Consider the following 16,983-nt stretch of genomic DNA (forward strand, 5'->3'; position numbering starts at 1 on the left):
AAACACCCTAGCGCGATTATTTGCTTTGGAGAGCGTTCGCCCACGTGGGGATAGACAGGCACTCTCATGCATTACTCGTACCGCTTAGTGAACGTTTTGTTTCGCTCTCGCGCTGCCATGACCGCGTTAGTGTGGACGGTAGTTGATAAATTGCTTGAATTCCGTTCGAGTTGTTGTCCGATGGAACATGCAATATTCCCACTTTTACAAAGAAGTTCCCACAAAAATTAATGCTTGTTAAACTGACAATAACAATAATATTTAATCCTAATTAGCAAGATGAGTAGAACTTTCAGATTTTAAATGATGCGCACACTGTAAAAAACAAAATGGAAAAAATGAGGGACCGAAATGTAAATGTATGCAAGTAATGTAATATTATGTATGTAAACATCAAACGTCAAAAGACATGTGCTATCGAAAATCTGATTGCAATTTAACAAATGCCTTATATGTATATATATAATATATATTTCTAGAAATATTCCTATAATTATTAAGCTTACAAGCTCACTACATCATAAGATAATAGAATTAACAATATCCGACGGGTTATCAAAAATACAACAAAATCTTACATTATGCCATTCATCTAGTTATTTATTAATTTTTTTGTATTTTTATTTATTTTTTCTCGGATTAGTTATCAAGTCTTTTAAAAGATGATAACATCTANATCTAAATTATATGTATGTTTAATCATAGTATATTCAGTATATAGTTACATTAGTTCGACGGATCGTTAACCTTGTAGGTCGGTTGGTCGTGGTTGTTGTTGTCACCTCTCGTAGTTTAGTGGTCAGAACATTGGTGCGTAAAGCCAAAGGTCCCGGGTTCGATTCCCGACGGGGGTGTGACAACAGCAACAATTTTTCCCTCATTAATTTGAGGTAGCGTGTAGTGGGTAAAAAATTCAGAAATGAATTTTCAGAATAATATTTCATATTAAACTAACTCACTTCTAAAAGATATCTAAATTATATGTATGTTTAATCATAGTATATTCAGTATATAGTTACATTAGTTCGACGGATCGTTAACCTTGTAGGTCGGTTGGTCGTGGTTGTTGTTGTCACCTCTCGTAGTTTAGTGGTCAGAACATTGGTGCGTAAAGCCAAAGGTCCCGGGTTCGATTCCCGACGGGGGTGTGACAACAGCAACAATTTTTCCCTCATTAATTTGAGGTAGCGTGTAGTGGGTAAAAAATTCAGAAATGAATTTTCAGAATAATATTTCATATTAAACTAACTCACTTCTAAAAGATATCTAAATTATATGTATGTTTAATCATAGTATATTCAGTATATAGTTACATTAGTTCGACGGATCGTTAACCTTGTAGGTCGGTTGGTCGTGGTTGTTGTTGTCACCTCTCGTAGTTTAGTGGTCAGAACATTGGTGCGTAAAGCCAAAGGTCCCGGGTTCGATTCCCGGCGGGGGTGTGACAACAGCAACAATTTTTCCCTCATTAATTTGAGGTAGCGTGTAGTGGGTAAAAAATTCAGAAATTGAATTTTCAGTATAATATTTCATATTAAACTAACTCACTTCTAACAAGATGTCTAAATTGTATGTATGTTTAATCATAGTATATTCAGTATATAGTTAATTATGAACAATTTCTTACAAAAATCCGTTCAAAATAAGTGGCCTCATTTTGTCATCAAAAATAGTATTTTGTAAGTATATTATTTTATTTTTTGAAAAAATGTTTAGATAAAATACGACACCTGAATTTGATCAAAATCACTTAATGTTGTAGAGGTTGGTAAGAAGAAGATTTGGTCTTTGGTTTTCTTCAAGAATAATGAAAATTAACTTTGAAACGAACATTCTCTTTTTGGTTTAAATCTGGGAGATGTAGAGGTTTTACTGTATGTATATGAAATCATTTAAAAAATAAATACTCTAAATAAAAATTTAAATACAGTGCAATACATTATTACGAGAGTGTATTGCCGTTAAAATTTACCTGCAATAGTAGTACTAGACAATTATTAATAGCTATTAAAAACAAACTTGCATCAGCGATTAATTCGTCGAAAGTTAGTACATAATTGTATCAATATATTGTAAAAAGGAAACATAAAGCTTAGGGCACCTTTGGTTTTAAGCCTATCCTGCATAGATTTTCAAGTAACTCTTTAGATAGATTGTTGTACCTGTATTAATTAGTGGCCAGCCTTTTAAAATGTATGAACCTACATGTATTTAACAACCAACAAAGTTGAAAATAGTGACAGAGTAACAGTTCTTTGTTATTATTACTTTTTTAATTTGTTTCGCAATTGGGAAAATAAAATATATCTGGAATTTTCAACAGTGGCCACCGGCTGAGGCGAGTTCCCACTGTCAGGTAGTTAAGTGCATGTAGGGATTAAGATTGTCCATTTTCTTCTCCTTTTGATCCCTGAAACAGAAACTGGTTTTTAAATATTCTGGTAACATCGGAATCATTCGGTCATTTTTGTGTAATACTGACACTACTAATAATGTTGATGGGATCGAAAACGTAAAGATAAAAACGAAAACCAACCAAAAAATATGTGCAACACCAGCATACCTTTACCACTGATAATACAAATTGCATAACTGAACCAAAACAGTTTCTCCTTTCCCTTCAATCGATTGTGAACAACCATTCGTATCTTTCCAAAATTTTATAACGGTTCTTAACACAGTTTGTGAATGTGCTAGACTTTTTGATGAAATTTCTTCCAATAAAGGATTCTTCACCAACTCCACCAAATATTTTTGACTAAATGATGAGTGAAATCTTTAGAATATTCCGTGAATGTTAACTACTTTTTAGTCATTTATGAATTGATAAATATGTTTGTTAATAACATTAAGGTAATCTATCTATATATATAAAGGATGCTTCAAAAAAATGTATACACACTTTAAACTATTGTAATTTTCCCGCTCTACAAGGCTAATGGTATATTTCTTCGCCAGGTGCCAGCATAATCGTCCCTCTATGTTATATTATCAGTTGGAATTTGTAATATCAACATGGGGGACGTACGTTTGAGTTTTGAAGAACGTAAGCAGGTTATTAAGTGGTACTGGAAGTTTGAGAATGTAAATGAAGTTCAAAGACAGTGGAGAAAGGAGTATGATACAGAACCACCTTCAAGATTAACAATTACACGCATACGAGACAAATTCGAAGTTCATGGAACAGTGTGTGATGTGCATAAAGGTCATTCAGGTCGGCCTCGAACAGCTACAAGTGATGAGTCATCAACGGCAGTCTTGGAACTGTTTCAACGCTCTCCTAACAAATCTTCAAGGCAAGGGGCACGTGAAAGTGATGTAAGTGCTAGAAGCGTGCTACGCATTCTGAAGAGAGGCAAGTATCGTGTTTACATTCCAAGGCTGGTGCAACAGCTAAATGACGATGATCCAGATCGAAGGTTGCAATTTTGTGAATGGATTCAGGAGATGGTGATACGTGAACCGGGATTTATGGGTAGCATCATTTGGTCGGATGAAGCCCAATTCAAACTTAATGGAACTGTCAATAGGCACAATTGTGTTTACTGGGGTGAAGAAAATCCTCACATTACAATTGAAAAAGCTGTAAATTTGCCTGGTGTAAATGTGTGGTGCGGTTTGTCTTCAAGGGGACTCATTGGACCTTTTCGATTTGAAGGCACTGTAACTGGTATTAATTACCTAACAATGCTTGCTGATTCCATATTTCCTGCCATTCGTGCATTATACGGTAATGATGATTTTTATTTTCAACAAGATGGTGCTCCGCCGCACTATCACAGGGACGTACGAGCTTACCTGGATCAAAATTTGTCGGGCCAGTGGATAGGACGCAGGGGGCCAATCGAGTTTCCAGCACGCTCTCCAGACCTTACACCACTGGATTTCTTCTTGTGGGGCACAGTAAAAGATGAGGTGTACAAACGTAAACCACGTAACCTAGACATTCTTTGGAATGAGATTCAAGCAGTGTGTAGAGAAATCTCATTGGACGTTTTGATACGATGTACAGAATCTGTGGTGACTCGTACTCAGAATTGTATTGATGCTGTAGGTCACCAATTTGAACAGTATTAACATTTGTTATTTATGTTTCATTTACATTGGACTTTCAGCTTTCTATTTTCCTGAAATTTAACTTTGTAGAACGGTAAATAAATTTTCTATGGAAGTTCAAAGTGTGTATACATTTTTTTGAAGCACCCTGTATATATATATAAATATATAAAAATGAATTGCTGTTCGTTAGTCTCGTTAAAACTCGAGGACGGATGGACCGATTTGGCTAATTTTGGTCTTGAATTATTAGTGGAAGTCCAAAGAAGGTTTAAAAGGTGACTAAATATGAAAGTTGTTAACTATCTTTCAGATTATAAAATTGATAAATGTTAAGTTTCGTCACAAATTAAATTTCTGAACGCAACCATAATATTTGACATTTGACAACCAACTAATATGTCGATCCATCCTCTATGTCGATCGATACCTCAGACAAAAAGGATTCCTTTTGTTTGTTTTAAGTTTATTTTATACAAAAGTTTAGGTCTTTTATTTATCGAATGAGGCAGTACGAAGTCCGCCGGGTCAGCTAGTCTATTATACCTTACCAACAAAAGCATAATTGCTAGGGATTGATGATTTAATAATTTCTGGTTAGAAAATAATCAACATTATTTATTTTCGATTAAAATTTTATAAGACGAATATCAATTTATATAGTGGCAGAGGTAATTGGTTAAACTTAAATCAACGATTTCACTCACTATTTGATCAAAAATTATTGACGAGATTGTCGAACCGGTAGAACAAAACTACAATATTTTGACCAACTTGGGATACGTAGATATATAAGGAACATCAAAAGTAAAAGAAAACTACAAGAAAATCTACTGTGTTAAGGAAACTAGCTCAATATCAATGTTAATCACAAAAGCTTTCGTATTATGTACAGTAGTAGTTACAACACCAATCTGACGCCTTTGATCTTGTTCAGAACTTGGCTGATTCTTCGACAGTGACAAAATTCCGCCTTTGAACATACGATAAATTGAAAGGGCTGGGAAAGATTTGTAGTAGCAGTGGTAAATGCTATTGAACAGACCTCTGCAGCCATTTTCGTTTTGGCGTATTCGATACGAATGGCACCGCGATCGGAGGAGAGAAGAAAGGAGCCTTGCAGGGCAGCCATTGCTTGTGCAGCATAGCGTACTTCTTGGTACTCCACAAACGCCACAGGGGATCCACCCTTGCTGTGCATGCGTAGGCGACAGAAGCCTGGGAAGCTGTGCAACAAGAACACCACAAGTGCAACTCAGTGTGTTAGGAGGGTCGGTTATGCAATCTCCTACAACTACCTACTAGCCGATCAATTCGTTCATCCATGGAATTTTTATAACTTGATAATCATATTTCTATTCATCCAACCCATTTCCCACCGTTCCCTTTGGGGCGGAAATTGGGCTCTATTGATACTCGAAATGTATCTCCTATTTACGTTTGTAATTACTTTGAAAATTTTCTTGCAGTAATTCTGGTAATTTTTGACGTGACAACGTCTTATAATTCGATGGAGCCGGCTGCACGCAGGAAAAAACATGACTCATGCAGCGTTACCTCGCTCTGAGGCGTTCCATTTAAGGCTTGAAGTGCAAGCGAGAGCGCGGAACGAGCGACAAAGAGGTACAATCGGCCTCCGCGTTCGGCAGCGTTCGACATCTGTCTCTCTCCTACTTGAGTGAGCGATGCGTCCGCGTGGACAGCTGCTATACAATAATACATTTCCATTTACCTCCTTCTCTATATCCATACAAAATATCTATCAAACAAATAAAATTAAAATTTTCTTTTGAAAAATGAAACCATTCCATCAGTATTTTCTTATGACGTTGTCACGTTCAACTATCGTCAGTAAACCGACTTTACAGACAACCGATTTTTTCTATTGATTGAGTATTACATTGGAAAATTATATTTTTTCTTTAATTATTCAGTAGCTAAATGGAGGATACACGCGTTCAAGTAGAAAAACTTGCAACTAAGAAGGGTCTTTTGGAGAAACTAGTCGATTTCGAATAAAAATACAATTCCAAGTTATAGAAAATTCGATAGAGTAGTATTGACCTTGATGCAACTGTGAAGCTACCCTCAGGAGGAATAGTGATATGCTACAGTAGTACTCAGGTGGTGCTGGGAAGAGTTTTTTAAAACGATAATGGATTAGGTAACACTCCTGTATATTACATGTAGTGTCACTTTCAAACACTTTTTAACTTGCGGAATAAACTTTTTTCAGGAATGTTATCAGAATAAAAGCTAGTAAATATTAGAAGTGGAAAAGCAAAACGTAGTGTTAACCAATTCATGTAAGGTGCAGGTGGGTTGTTAATATTAATGCAAAACACCCTTAAAAAATTGCGGTTTGGATCACTCGATTATTGGTATCATTGCAACTGTCAGCTTACAGTTAAATAGTTAAATTTTTATTTTAATTTAAGTAATCCTGTAACTCCATAATTCCAGAGGTTTAACGCTTGCAATAATACCAAAGAAATGCAAAAAAGTTAGCGGTGATAGTGATTGTGAATATGGGGCCATTAGTAAAGTAAATACATTAAGAAAAATAATTGATTAAAATGTACTGTAAAAAAAAATAAATAAATGACAATGTGCGCTGAACAAACCTGGCAAAAACTTCCTTTAATTCATGCTCAGACACAAATTGACCCAAGTTGGCCACAAACAGGGTCGAACAAGGAGGGTTACTCACTCCAAGGCCAGGCTGTGACGAAGATGAACCCACCGGTGACGCCAGAGCGGGACTGGGTAGAAACTGAGGGAGTGACGCTGCATGGATTGAAGTTAGAGCAGTAGGATGCGGCAGAGATATTGGAGGCTGGAATAAAAGAGAAATTCTTCAAATCGTTGTCGACCTAGTTGAGTTGATCATAATTTGTGTCTGTCTCTTAAGGGGGATTAATGAACATTAACGGTTCGATTTCGACGGAAAACTTTACGTCTTTACCTTACTTTGACTACGTCTTTCCAATACTTCTGGTCAAAGGAAAATATTGATTGGAATTGAACTAAATATTACCTTGACATCGAAAAAATATTTTACCTATACTATACTTAACTCTTTTTATTCGTTTTTGAATTAGCCGAGTTATAAGAAGGAAAGTTACACTAATAAAATAGGATTATAACATTTCAAAATTGAATTTTGTTAGATTTCAAGTACTTGATATGAAGGTTTAGTTAGAAAAAGTTCTCAAACCGTATGAAAGATCCAAAAGCTTATTAAAAACCTCATTTTTATTGTATGAAACAGAATCAAACGGATTTTCTTTAGCATTTCATTTCATTCAAGTTTGCATTAAAATTTTGTTCGTTATATAGTCCCTAGAGGCAGTGGTGTTGTCGAGTCGGAACGCTCCGGAACGTCGTTCCGGTACTTCGGTTTTGGACAGGAACGCGTTCCGGAACTAAAAATGATTTCTGATAACGAGAATTGGCTGACGTATTGAAAAAAAAAATTAAAAAGAATTGCTGATTTTTTTTCTAATTTTTGACGAATTTTTATATGTATTATTATAAACAAGGGTTTGAACCGAACCCGAACCGGAACAAAAACCGGAACGAACCGGCTTGTTTTTCCGAACCGTGAACAGGGCCGATTCTGGCGACGGGCGAAAATTGGGGGAAATCCCCCCCCCCGTCGTCGTCAAATTTGGGATATGAGACCGCACAGAGCGGCCGCCTACCCAGGATCGGCCCTGTCTATATAATTATATATACGCGTTCCGGTAAAAAAAAATAGCACAACACCACTGCCTAGAGGTCAACGATTTCAAATCGAAATTTAATTGATTATGGCATAAAATAAATCAAAATTTTCGTTATTCTTTTGTTTCGGGAAATCAATACGATGATACGGCTGAAGAGGACCTTGTCTAGACCTAGAACGATCTGTGGTAGAGGGGTTTTAGTTGGTGGATCCGAGGTCACCTTCCGCGAGAATCCGACACTACCCAGTCGTACGGACGACTGGGTGTCTTTTGAAGATTTCCCCTCTTCCACGAAAACAAAAAAAAACGGTGTACGTAGTCTGTGGTTTATCAATTAATAAATGAATGTTTTTTATGAGGGAGGAAGCTTGAAAAACTATTAGATCTGTCAATCAATATAAACTAACGTGATGATGCGGTACAGGGGTGCCAGTGGCTGCTGCCGCTGCAGCTGCGGCCGCGGCCGCCGCGGCTTGTTGCAGCTGCTGCGAAGAGTCCAGACCAGACTTATGATCTGAAGATGTTGTTGTAGATAGTCAAAGATACGAACGTACGGGCACCTGCGGGTGGAGAGCAGGATGGACGAGGGTCGCGTGCTGCAGCGCTGCTCCAGGCAACTCTGCTGCTGCCGCCGAATACGCCAGAGGATGGTGCCACAGTTCTGGACCACCCGGAAAGAACGGCGTACCCAAGTCTGAAATGACTTCAATTACTTAGTCCATCGTAATGGTAAATAAAGGTAACTAATACCAGTCACAACTTGATTACCATTGAAAATACAGAACAGTGCATATGTTACAAGAAACGTATGAAATTTAGGAATTGTATAGAATTCCTAGGAAATGTATACAATGCCGAGGCTATTTAGGAAATCTATAAAGTATTGTTTCAAAGATTTTTTAATACACACATATCTTGGGAAATGTTACATTTCCTAGGAATTCTACGAAATTCCCATATTGTACTAGGAAATGTATAAAACTAATGCTTTATGCAAATAAAATGAGAGTTATCTATGTTTACGTGGTTCTAGTGCAATCGCCTGATGTATATGCATTAGTGACGTTATTGTATGGTTATTAGGTAGATTTACGACAGCTGGAGTTTAACATACTGAGAATTCAAGGTCATCGTGTTTGCTGAAACAAAGATAACCTCATCACATTGTTCTAACATCTAACATAATTCCAGTCTGACATAAACCTCCCTAACCAAACAATGACATCATCAATGGATATAGGTACATCTCCAAACAGCTTGCCGTATTATTACCTATTTAGGAAATGTACGGATTTCCTAGGAAATATGTCAAATATTATTTATTTCACACATTTCCGGGCGACTTTAGGAATTATATACATTTCCTAGGAATTGTATACAATGACGGATTTCATACATTTCCGGTAACACATATTTAAAAAAGCTACTGAAAATTAATGTCCGCCTTCTTTTCTGTTATGGCTCTTTCCTTATTGATTAAAATCATTCCAATAGAAATTTACTTTTGAATCGATTAATATGAATACCAATACTTTCTTCTTTACAGCATGTACTATATTACATTCTACTTATAGGGTTATACTAAATCGAACTTCTAAAGCTTTTTTGAATTACTCCTATCAGATATATTCACTGGATCCTATCAGATATATTCACTGGATGACATACTAATGGAATCTACCTCGTAAAAGGACGGTAGATGTCCACTAACACATTCGATTTTTGACCAGTTTTGCCAGACAGGAAGATTTCTCTAAACCTTAGGAATTTAGAGCTTAAGCAGAAAGCTTCGTTCAATTGCATTTTTTATTTTTTAATAAGTCTGTATTAAATCAGGAAGTGATACTTTTTATCTAGGAATTAAATAGTGTTCAAAATGCCAATTTTATTTTATTTAAAAAATGTATAACTAGATCAAGAGTTTGTAGAGATGTTTGCTTTAATAAATAATAAAATACTAATTTCGAAGGCCTAAAATAATGTAAATTTAATTAATATCTTATCTTATTTATTTTTTAATTTACTTCATATAAAAGTTATTAAGAAATTAATTATTGTAAGAAGAAATTAAGTGCAAAATTTCGGTTAATGTTTTGAATTTTCTTTACACAAAGTTATAAACTATAAGTGCTTCATAGAGCTACTACAAAGGTACAAGTTGCACTATATTTTCACACTACGGGGTAAACAAGCAAACGGAGGTGTTATTTGATACACTAGACGGTGAGGAGACAATAAAACAATAGGTGTAGGCTAACCCTAGTTAGTAAGGGTAGCGGGTGATGTGTGGGGGGAGGGATTGCATACTCTGGTCGGAGGAGGAGGAGGAGGAGGGGTAGGAGGGATTGCATACACTGGTCGGAGGAGGAGCAGGGTATGGGAGGAGGGAGAAGACCAGGAGGGGGAGGAGCATAAGGGTGAGTAAGAGGGAAGGGGAGGAGAATGGTAGAAGGTGGAAGTGGGGGTGGGGGGGAGGCGATGAGACGAGGGGAGACTGTGATTGTAGCAGTGGTGGTGTACTTACGTCCAGTGAGGGGGTGCATCAAAGTTGGGTGCGTGTTGACGGCGTTAGCAGTTTGCTGTTTGGGCTTGCTAACCTTCGTGTTACTTTTTGCAAACTCCAGTCGGATGGTCTGGGGCATGTCGGGGTCAAACCTTACGCCCTGCTGCAAAATTGCCCACAAAAACGTGACTGTGTTTTAAATGCCTTTTACTCTAACAGTTTTTTTTTATCTTTTATCTACATTATATGATTTTAGAAAAATGCAAGAAAAATAACAAAATTAAATTATGGTTCCAAGCGGTGCAATGTATGGATGCTACAAGGGGGTTGTAGTGGTGCAATAAACGCTAAAAACAATTGAAGGTACGAGACTTTAGCCGAAATTATCTGCTTACCACGAAATTGTTTTTATTTAAATAAATATTGCACTTAATCTAATAATCTAATATACACAAAAAATAAAATTTATTGACATTATGTAAAAAAAATACATTTATACATTAAGCATACATTTATTTAAAATTACAATTTTTTACAATTTTAGAAAATCTGGTACCTTGAACCATGACACACTAAAAGCAATATAACCGTTCTAACCTCTAACCGTCAGAACATTGCAATGATAAATGTGGTTAATATGGTTTGAAAAACATCTTTATTATACGACTTAAAAGGGGATCTTTTTTCAACTTTTAGTTAAAATTATATTATTTCAAAAAAATCTAAAGATTTTGAAAAGAAAATTGTTATTTTCATTTTAAATAAATTATCTCACTTTGCTAAATGAATATTAACTTCGTGATTAAATTTTTTCTAATCAATCAAGACTTGTTATTTAAACGACAATTAATAAATACCAACACCTTAAACTGCCACTAAACACCTACATATTAAATACATTTATGTACAGGGTAAATAATTTCAAAGTTATGCATATAGCATAAGCCCAATGCCAACTTTATCGATGCAGAGGCAATGAATTCAAAGCATGATTGTAATCGTAAATCAAACACACAGACACCCACCTGTAAGTCCTGCTTTGCCGCCTCTGCTCCAGCTCTTGTATTGAATGTTACGAATCCAACAGGCTGCATGAGAAAAAGATGAATAAACAATAAATAAGAAGGATACTCGTTGTAATAGTATCTATTGTAGTGGTAGTATAATATGATGAACCCAATGTTTAACAAACAAGTTCATAACAAATAAGTTCACAAAACAATCTTATAAATTGTGTGGTGTATTGTGATAGATTTTCATCAAGTTAGAGACAAGGCGATTCAATATTAAGAAAGAAATAGACGTCGAAAATGGATCATTCTAATTAATATATACATTGTACATCTTCATGCTTCCTTTTCTTTATTTAATTATTGTATAAAATGTAATTTAAATGTTATATGTCTTTTATTAACCACTGTAGATATTAAATGTGGGGATTATCAATTATTTATTCGTTTTAAGCCCTTGCACGAAATGTTTCAGTTCATTATAAAATACGTATATTACTTCACTTCCTACTAAAATGTTTTAGAGATAACGTTGTTCTTTAGTTTATATTCTCGCATATGCAACAGTAATTGGAAATGAAAAACTTTTACTTACTGGAATGCTTGAACTTCTAATAGCTTATACCTATTTGTTACAATAAAGTAACGTAGTTTCTGAACTAAGATAACAAGAATTTTGTACCAAAACTTAACAAAGAATGCAAAGATAATATTATCGATTTCGCAAATTACAGAAAAATTAGTTTTTGTGTTCGCACTCCATAAAAAATAAAAATTATTTAGTGTGTCAGTTTCATTACAGATTACAGCGCAATAGTTTTAATTAAATTTAATAAAATTCATCTTCATATTGTAATACAAAAAAAATTATAAGTTTGTTGGTTGAATTCTACCTAGTCTCAGGAACTACTGAACCGATTTCAAAACGCTTTTCATTGTTTCCTTTACAAAACAATTATTCAGACTTTACTACTGCTTTACGTGTAATATAAGTACCTGCTATTTTTACATAATACTGATTTTCGTAAAAAATGTGAAAATTCTTAAAATATTAAAAACTTACCGAAGCACTCTTTCCATTTTTACTCGTAACTTTAAGAAGTGACCCCTCGTAACCCTGAAACAAGTAATACACAAAATTAATATTAATTAATTTTCTTTCTATTTATTATTTGAATTGTAAGTGGTTTTCTACTAATCGGCTGTTAAAATATATTGTGACAAACAAAAGACAATGCCTATATTTTCTATTTTCTTCGCTGCTACTACGAAGTGACTGAACTGGAAACCAATTTAACGGGCTGTAGACCACTTTTGCATAGAAAATTCAAGAAAATAGCTCAAGAAACGCAATATATATTGGGAAATTTAAGTGAAAAGAAACGAAGGCAGTTAAACCCATCCAATAAAAGTACCGATGAAGTTACAATTAAAAGACGGTTAGGATAAAGAGGAATAATTCATATTAAAAATGTACATTACAAACAGGTTATTAATTTGCGGTCATATTTTAGAACAAGAAGTGCTGATAGTCCATTACATAATTCAATCTGCGCCATTTCAACCTCTAGTACATCACTATACCTTAATGATGCAGATTTTAATCTTGGGGACAAAATTATGAGCGAAAAATTCAAAATTGAAATGTGGAAATCACTAGTGCTTCATGAAGAATACCGAGTATAACCAACAACAACAGGAACATATAGATAACGAAGCTTCTAATGTGTAGTTAAGGATAGGAAATATATTCTCAGAAACTGAGGGATTCATGATAGCGATACAGGACAAAATAATAAAAACAAAAAACTATGAAAAATATATTATTAAAAATCCAACAATTTCATCTGACACATGCCGAGCTTGTAGCACATCTCGCGAAACAATTGACTATATCAGTGGGGGTTACTCATTTTCAGCCAGCCGACAATACACCAACAGACATAATAATGTTGCTAAATAGATACACTCGCTGTTAGCCAAAAAGTTTTAACTCATAAACCAGATAGAGCCGTACTATAAATACAGACCACAGAATGTATTAGAAAACCACTTAGTCAATCTTTATTGGGATAGAGACATAATTACAGAGAAACTCGAGATAAAAATGTTCAGTCTCTCAGAGTCTCTGAAAGCGAGGCCTGAGTCTCCGTCTCTCGTCGAGTCTCTCTGGTGTTGCTGAGAGGGACTGTCAAAAAAACTGTTTAGCGTCTCTGAACGAGAGACTCGAATCTCTGAACGAGAGACTCGAGTCGCTCATAGAGAGATCCTCATTTCGTATCCAGTCTCTGAACGAGAGACTCGAATCTCTGAACGAGAGACTCGAATCTCTTAATACGTGGTGTTTTGATAGACATGGTTAAAATTTTGAAAGTTCAACATATTTCAGAGATCCCAGTCTTTCTACGAGAGACTCGAGTCTCTCAATTTTTCAGTTTATTCATTCAGTCTCTCTGTGAGAAACTCAAATCTCTGAATTAACAATTTTATCGTTCGAGTCTCTCATACAGAGACTATGAGGGATCCGTAAAAACACCTAGGCAATAACTGAGAGACTGTGAAAGACTGTGAGAGACGCTCTCAGAGATGCTGAAAGACTGAAAGACTCTGAGAGACTGAAAATTTTTGTCCAGGGAAACAGTTAATCATAACAAACCTAACACCACACTGACCATCAAAGGTACTAAAACAAACTACCTAATTTAATACATGCGGAATAGTACACAGATTTTTTAACAATACTGACATATCCCCCTTTCCAGATAACACAACAGGTTAAATTAGAAGCGAAGTTTTTAATAATCACCGATCATATTTCAGGGCAAGAAGTACTATCAGCTCTAAAAAATTTAAGAACAGAAAATTGATTTCGATATCTCAAAAGATGTGAGTGAGATTCTTTGCCATTAGCCCGTTTTCACTTGCTCGACTAGTGAAAACTGAGAAGACCGGGAAATAATAATAATTATAAAAAAATAACTGGATTTGATATTGCAGAATGTACGGAAAAACAGATAGGCAATGACGGGAATGTTTTCTTGATTAACTCCTGTTTCTGCTTCTAGCTTCTAACCTTTTCTTTTCGGCCGCCCGTACCGTCCCATACAGAACCATGCTCCCGACACACGCCATTAACAATCTTTTTCGAATTTCTAAATTATCTTACTAAATTAGCGACTTCATTTAATTTTTCGTCTCCTATCTTTATATTCACTCTTTTCCTCCTTTTCCTTTTCTTCCCTTGGAGACCAATATCTAAGCATACTAATTTTTTATTGCCTTCTATCTATCCCTAAGTAGAATCATGGAAAAGCAAAAATGGAACACCTGGGCAGCAACTCTGAGACACAGATGGTCCAAGGAGCTGCTCGGGAAATACATAAACAGCTGGAACATGGAGCTAAGGAACATGAAGACGAACGAGGCGCGTCTTATCCTAGGATTGTTTACTGGGCACAGCGAGCTTAGGTGCAACACCCACAAAACACAGGGAAGAAGTTAAGTTACCTATGTAGATGGTGCGAAGGCGAAGAAGAAACCCCGAGACACGTAATCTACGAATGTCTGGGGGCTAGATTAATAGATAGAGAGCTTTTTAAGGAGCTATGCAGGAACCTGGAGAAGCTGCTGTGTTTTGGCAGGGCAGCTGGTCTATGGACACCTGAGTGAGAGACGGGGGGATGGGGGTACAATGGTCTGACGACTCGGTGTCCCTGAGCATTTTTGCACCCTATCACAGTCATCAATAATAATAATAGCCAAAAAGTTTAAACTCATAGATCAGATAGAGCACTACTACAAATACAAACCACAAAATGTGTTAGAAAACCACTTAGCCAAGTTATATTGGGATATAGACGTAATTACAGATAAAACAGTTAATCATAACAGACCTGATATCACACTGACCATCAAAGACACTAAAACGACCTACCTAATAGATGTTGCAGTACCAAACACTGAAAATCTTAAACAAAAACATATTGAGAAAATTCAAAAATATATTCCATTAGCAGATGAAATAAAAGACATGTGGAATCAGAACACAATTCGAATTATTCCAATAATAATATCATCAATAGGCGTTATACCTAAAACATTACACACTAGCCTAGCCGAGTTGAAACTGCATAAGTTTACGTACATAAGTCTACAGAAATCCGTAATCCTTAATACATGCGGAATAGTGCGCAGATTTCTTAACAGTACTGACATATCCCCCTTTTCAGAAAACACAACAGGTTAAATAAGAAGCACAGTTTTTAATACTCACTGATCGTATTTTAGGGTAAGAAGAACCGTTAGCTCCCTAAATTTTAAGAACACAAAATTGGTTTCTATATCCCAAAAAATGTGAGTGAGGTTCTTTGGCATTAGCCCGTCTTCACTTGCTCTATGTTACCAGTGCAAACTGAGAAGTCCAGGATAATAATAATCTATCCCTAAAGTTGTACTGTCTTTGATGATAATAAAATTTCTTCATTTTTATTTGGTTGGCTATATAACATTTGTTTTACTTGTTTTTTTTTTAAGTTTTTTGTTTTTTTTTTGTTTTTAAAAATGTTCCCATCGTCTCTAGATCTAAGTTAACTCGTCAACAACAGCTAATTTGTTTCATTCTCATTTGCTATCTCCACACAAACGCATACTATACTTTGTTACTCCAAATGTTAATTTTTTCTAAAACGATTTAGAAATAATAATTGAAGTCACTCTTAAATTCGACACGTGCACATTTGTCGAACCCTCGTCACGTGTAAAATGTGCTTCCAGTGGCAGCGCCGTCTACGCATGTAGTGTCTAGTGTCTATCACACTAACGATCCTACGTCAGACAGATGCCGTAACGAACCTTCTTTTAATTGGACATCACGACTTCATTTGCCCGGTTTTTGTATCCCACCGGCCCTTGGCCCTCGGAGCCTGGCACTGAGCTCTTCTTGTTTGGCTTCTCATTACGGACAACAACACCCCAGGCAGAAACCCTTCAGTGAACAAACGTTTAACGCTTCACCCTATGCTACCGAGGTGCTCCACAGGACACACGAGAAAGCACGTCTGTACACGTAGGTACGTACATGTGTGCATGTATTAGCGGTAGATACTCTGGAACAACGTCTAAAAGGTCCGAGCCTTTCAGTTGGTGTCACTAAATTATTCATAGGGACAACGGACGACGAAGAAAGAAAACTTGCTTGTTTGCGACCGTTTTGCCAAGATGTCAAGGCGTGCACCTATAGAGCGAGCAAAAGTTGTACCATAAATAATTATGCGAGTGAGATGGAAGAAGGAAGAGAAAATTTGACAAAGGACGGTATAAATTACTATGAATTACTGCAATAGATAGAAGACGAAAGATTAGAAGAAGTGGCTAATTTTAGGCATCTAGGAAGTCAGATAAGTCAGGACGGAAGGAGTAGTAGGGATATAAAGCAAACGATAGTCAGGGTTGAGTCGCCTTCAGAACGGAATTTAGAAATTCGAAAAATTGTTAAAGGTGTATGGTTGGAGCGCGGCGCTGTACGGGTGTGAAACATGGACGGTGGGCACGTCGGAAAAGAAAAGATTAGAAGCATTCGAAATATGGTGTTACCGGCGGATGATGAGGATACCGTGGATAGAGAAGGTTAGAAATGAAGAGGTCAATAAAGAATAGATGAGATAGGTTGGTAGGACACCTTCTCAGG

At 36.0% G+C, this 16,983-nt stretch overlaps 2 protein-coding genes and 1 long non-coding RNA gene across 5 annotated transcripts in view; 1 reads left to right on the forward strand and 2 right to left on the reverse strand.

Annotated features, from left to right (window-relative positions):
• Positions 1-1,538: 1,538 nt before the first annotated feature.
• Positions 1,539-16,983, reverse strand: part of LOC108740307 (protein couch potato) — a 289,273-nt gene continuing 273,828 nt past the window's right edge. The window contains exons 3-8 of one of the 3 annotated variants that reach the window (XM_025975720.1): positions 12,361-12,414; positions 11,313-11,375; positions 10,309-10,447; positions 8,339-8,478; positions 6,681-6,892; positions 1,539-2,410 (exon numbers count right to left, since the gene is read on the reverse strand). In XM_025975720.1, the coding sequence (XP_025831505.1) occupies positions 2,353-2,410; positions 6,681-6,892; positions 8,339-8,478; positions 10,309-10,447; positions 11,313-11,375; positions 12,361-12,414 (666 nt within the window). In that variant the 3' untranslated portion in view covers positions 1,539-2,352. Of the gene's footprint in view, positions 2,411-6,680; positions 6,893-8,334; positions 8,479-10,308; positions 10,451-11,312; positions 11,376-12,360; positions 12,415-16,983 lie in introns of those variants that run through there. The other 2 variants (XM_025975719.1, XM_025975721.1) reach the window with 2 other exon arrangements.
• LOC108740308 (RNA-binding protein mde7-like) lies at positions 4,432-5,523 on the reverse strand. Its single transcript, XM_018474590.1, has one exon. The coding sequence runs from the start codon at positions 5,255-5,257 to the stop codon at positions 4,958-4,960; it is 300 nt and encodes a 99-aa protein (XP_018330092.1). The 5' UTR covers positions 5,258-5,523; the 3' UTR covers positions 4,432-4,957.
• Positions 8,439-9,667, forward strand: LOC112904779. Its single transcript, XR_003231355.1, has 2 exons — positions 8,439-8,523; positions 9,359-9,667. It is a non-coding gene; the product is annotated as an uncharacterized LOC112904779 (long non-coding RNA).

The sequence above is a fragment of the Agrilus planipennis genome, unplaced genomic scaffold (genome assembly GCF_000699045.2).
Source record: "Agrilus planipennis isolate EAB-ADULT unplaced genomic scaffold, Apla_2.0 scaffold203, whole genome shotgun sequence".
NCBI lineage: Eukaryota > Metazoa > Arthropoda > Insecta > Coleoptera > Buprestidae > Agrilus > Agrilus planipennis.

What these genes read in the sequence shown, in the direction of transcription:
- LOC108740308 (XM_018474590.1), bottom strand. Translation starts at nt 5,257, where the DNA reads ATGCACAGCAAGGGTGGATCCCCTGTGGCGTTTGTGGAGTACCAAGAA.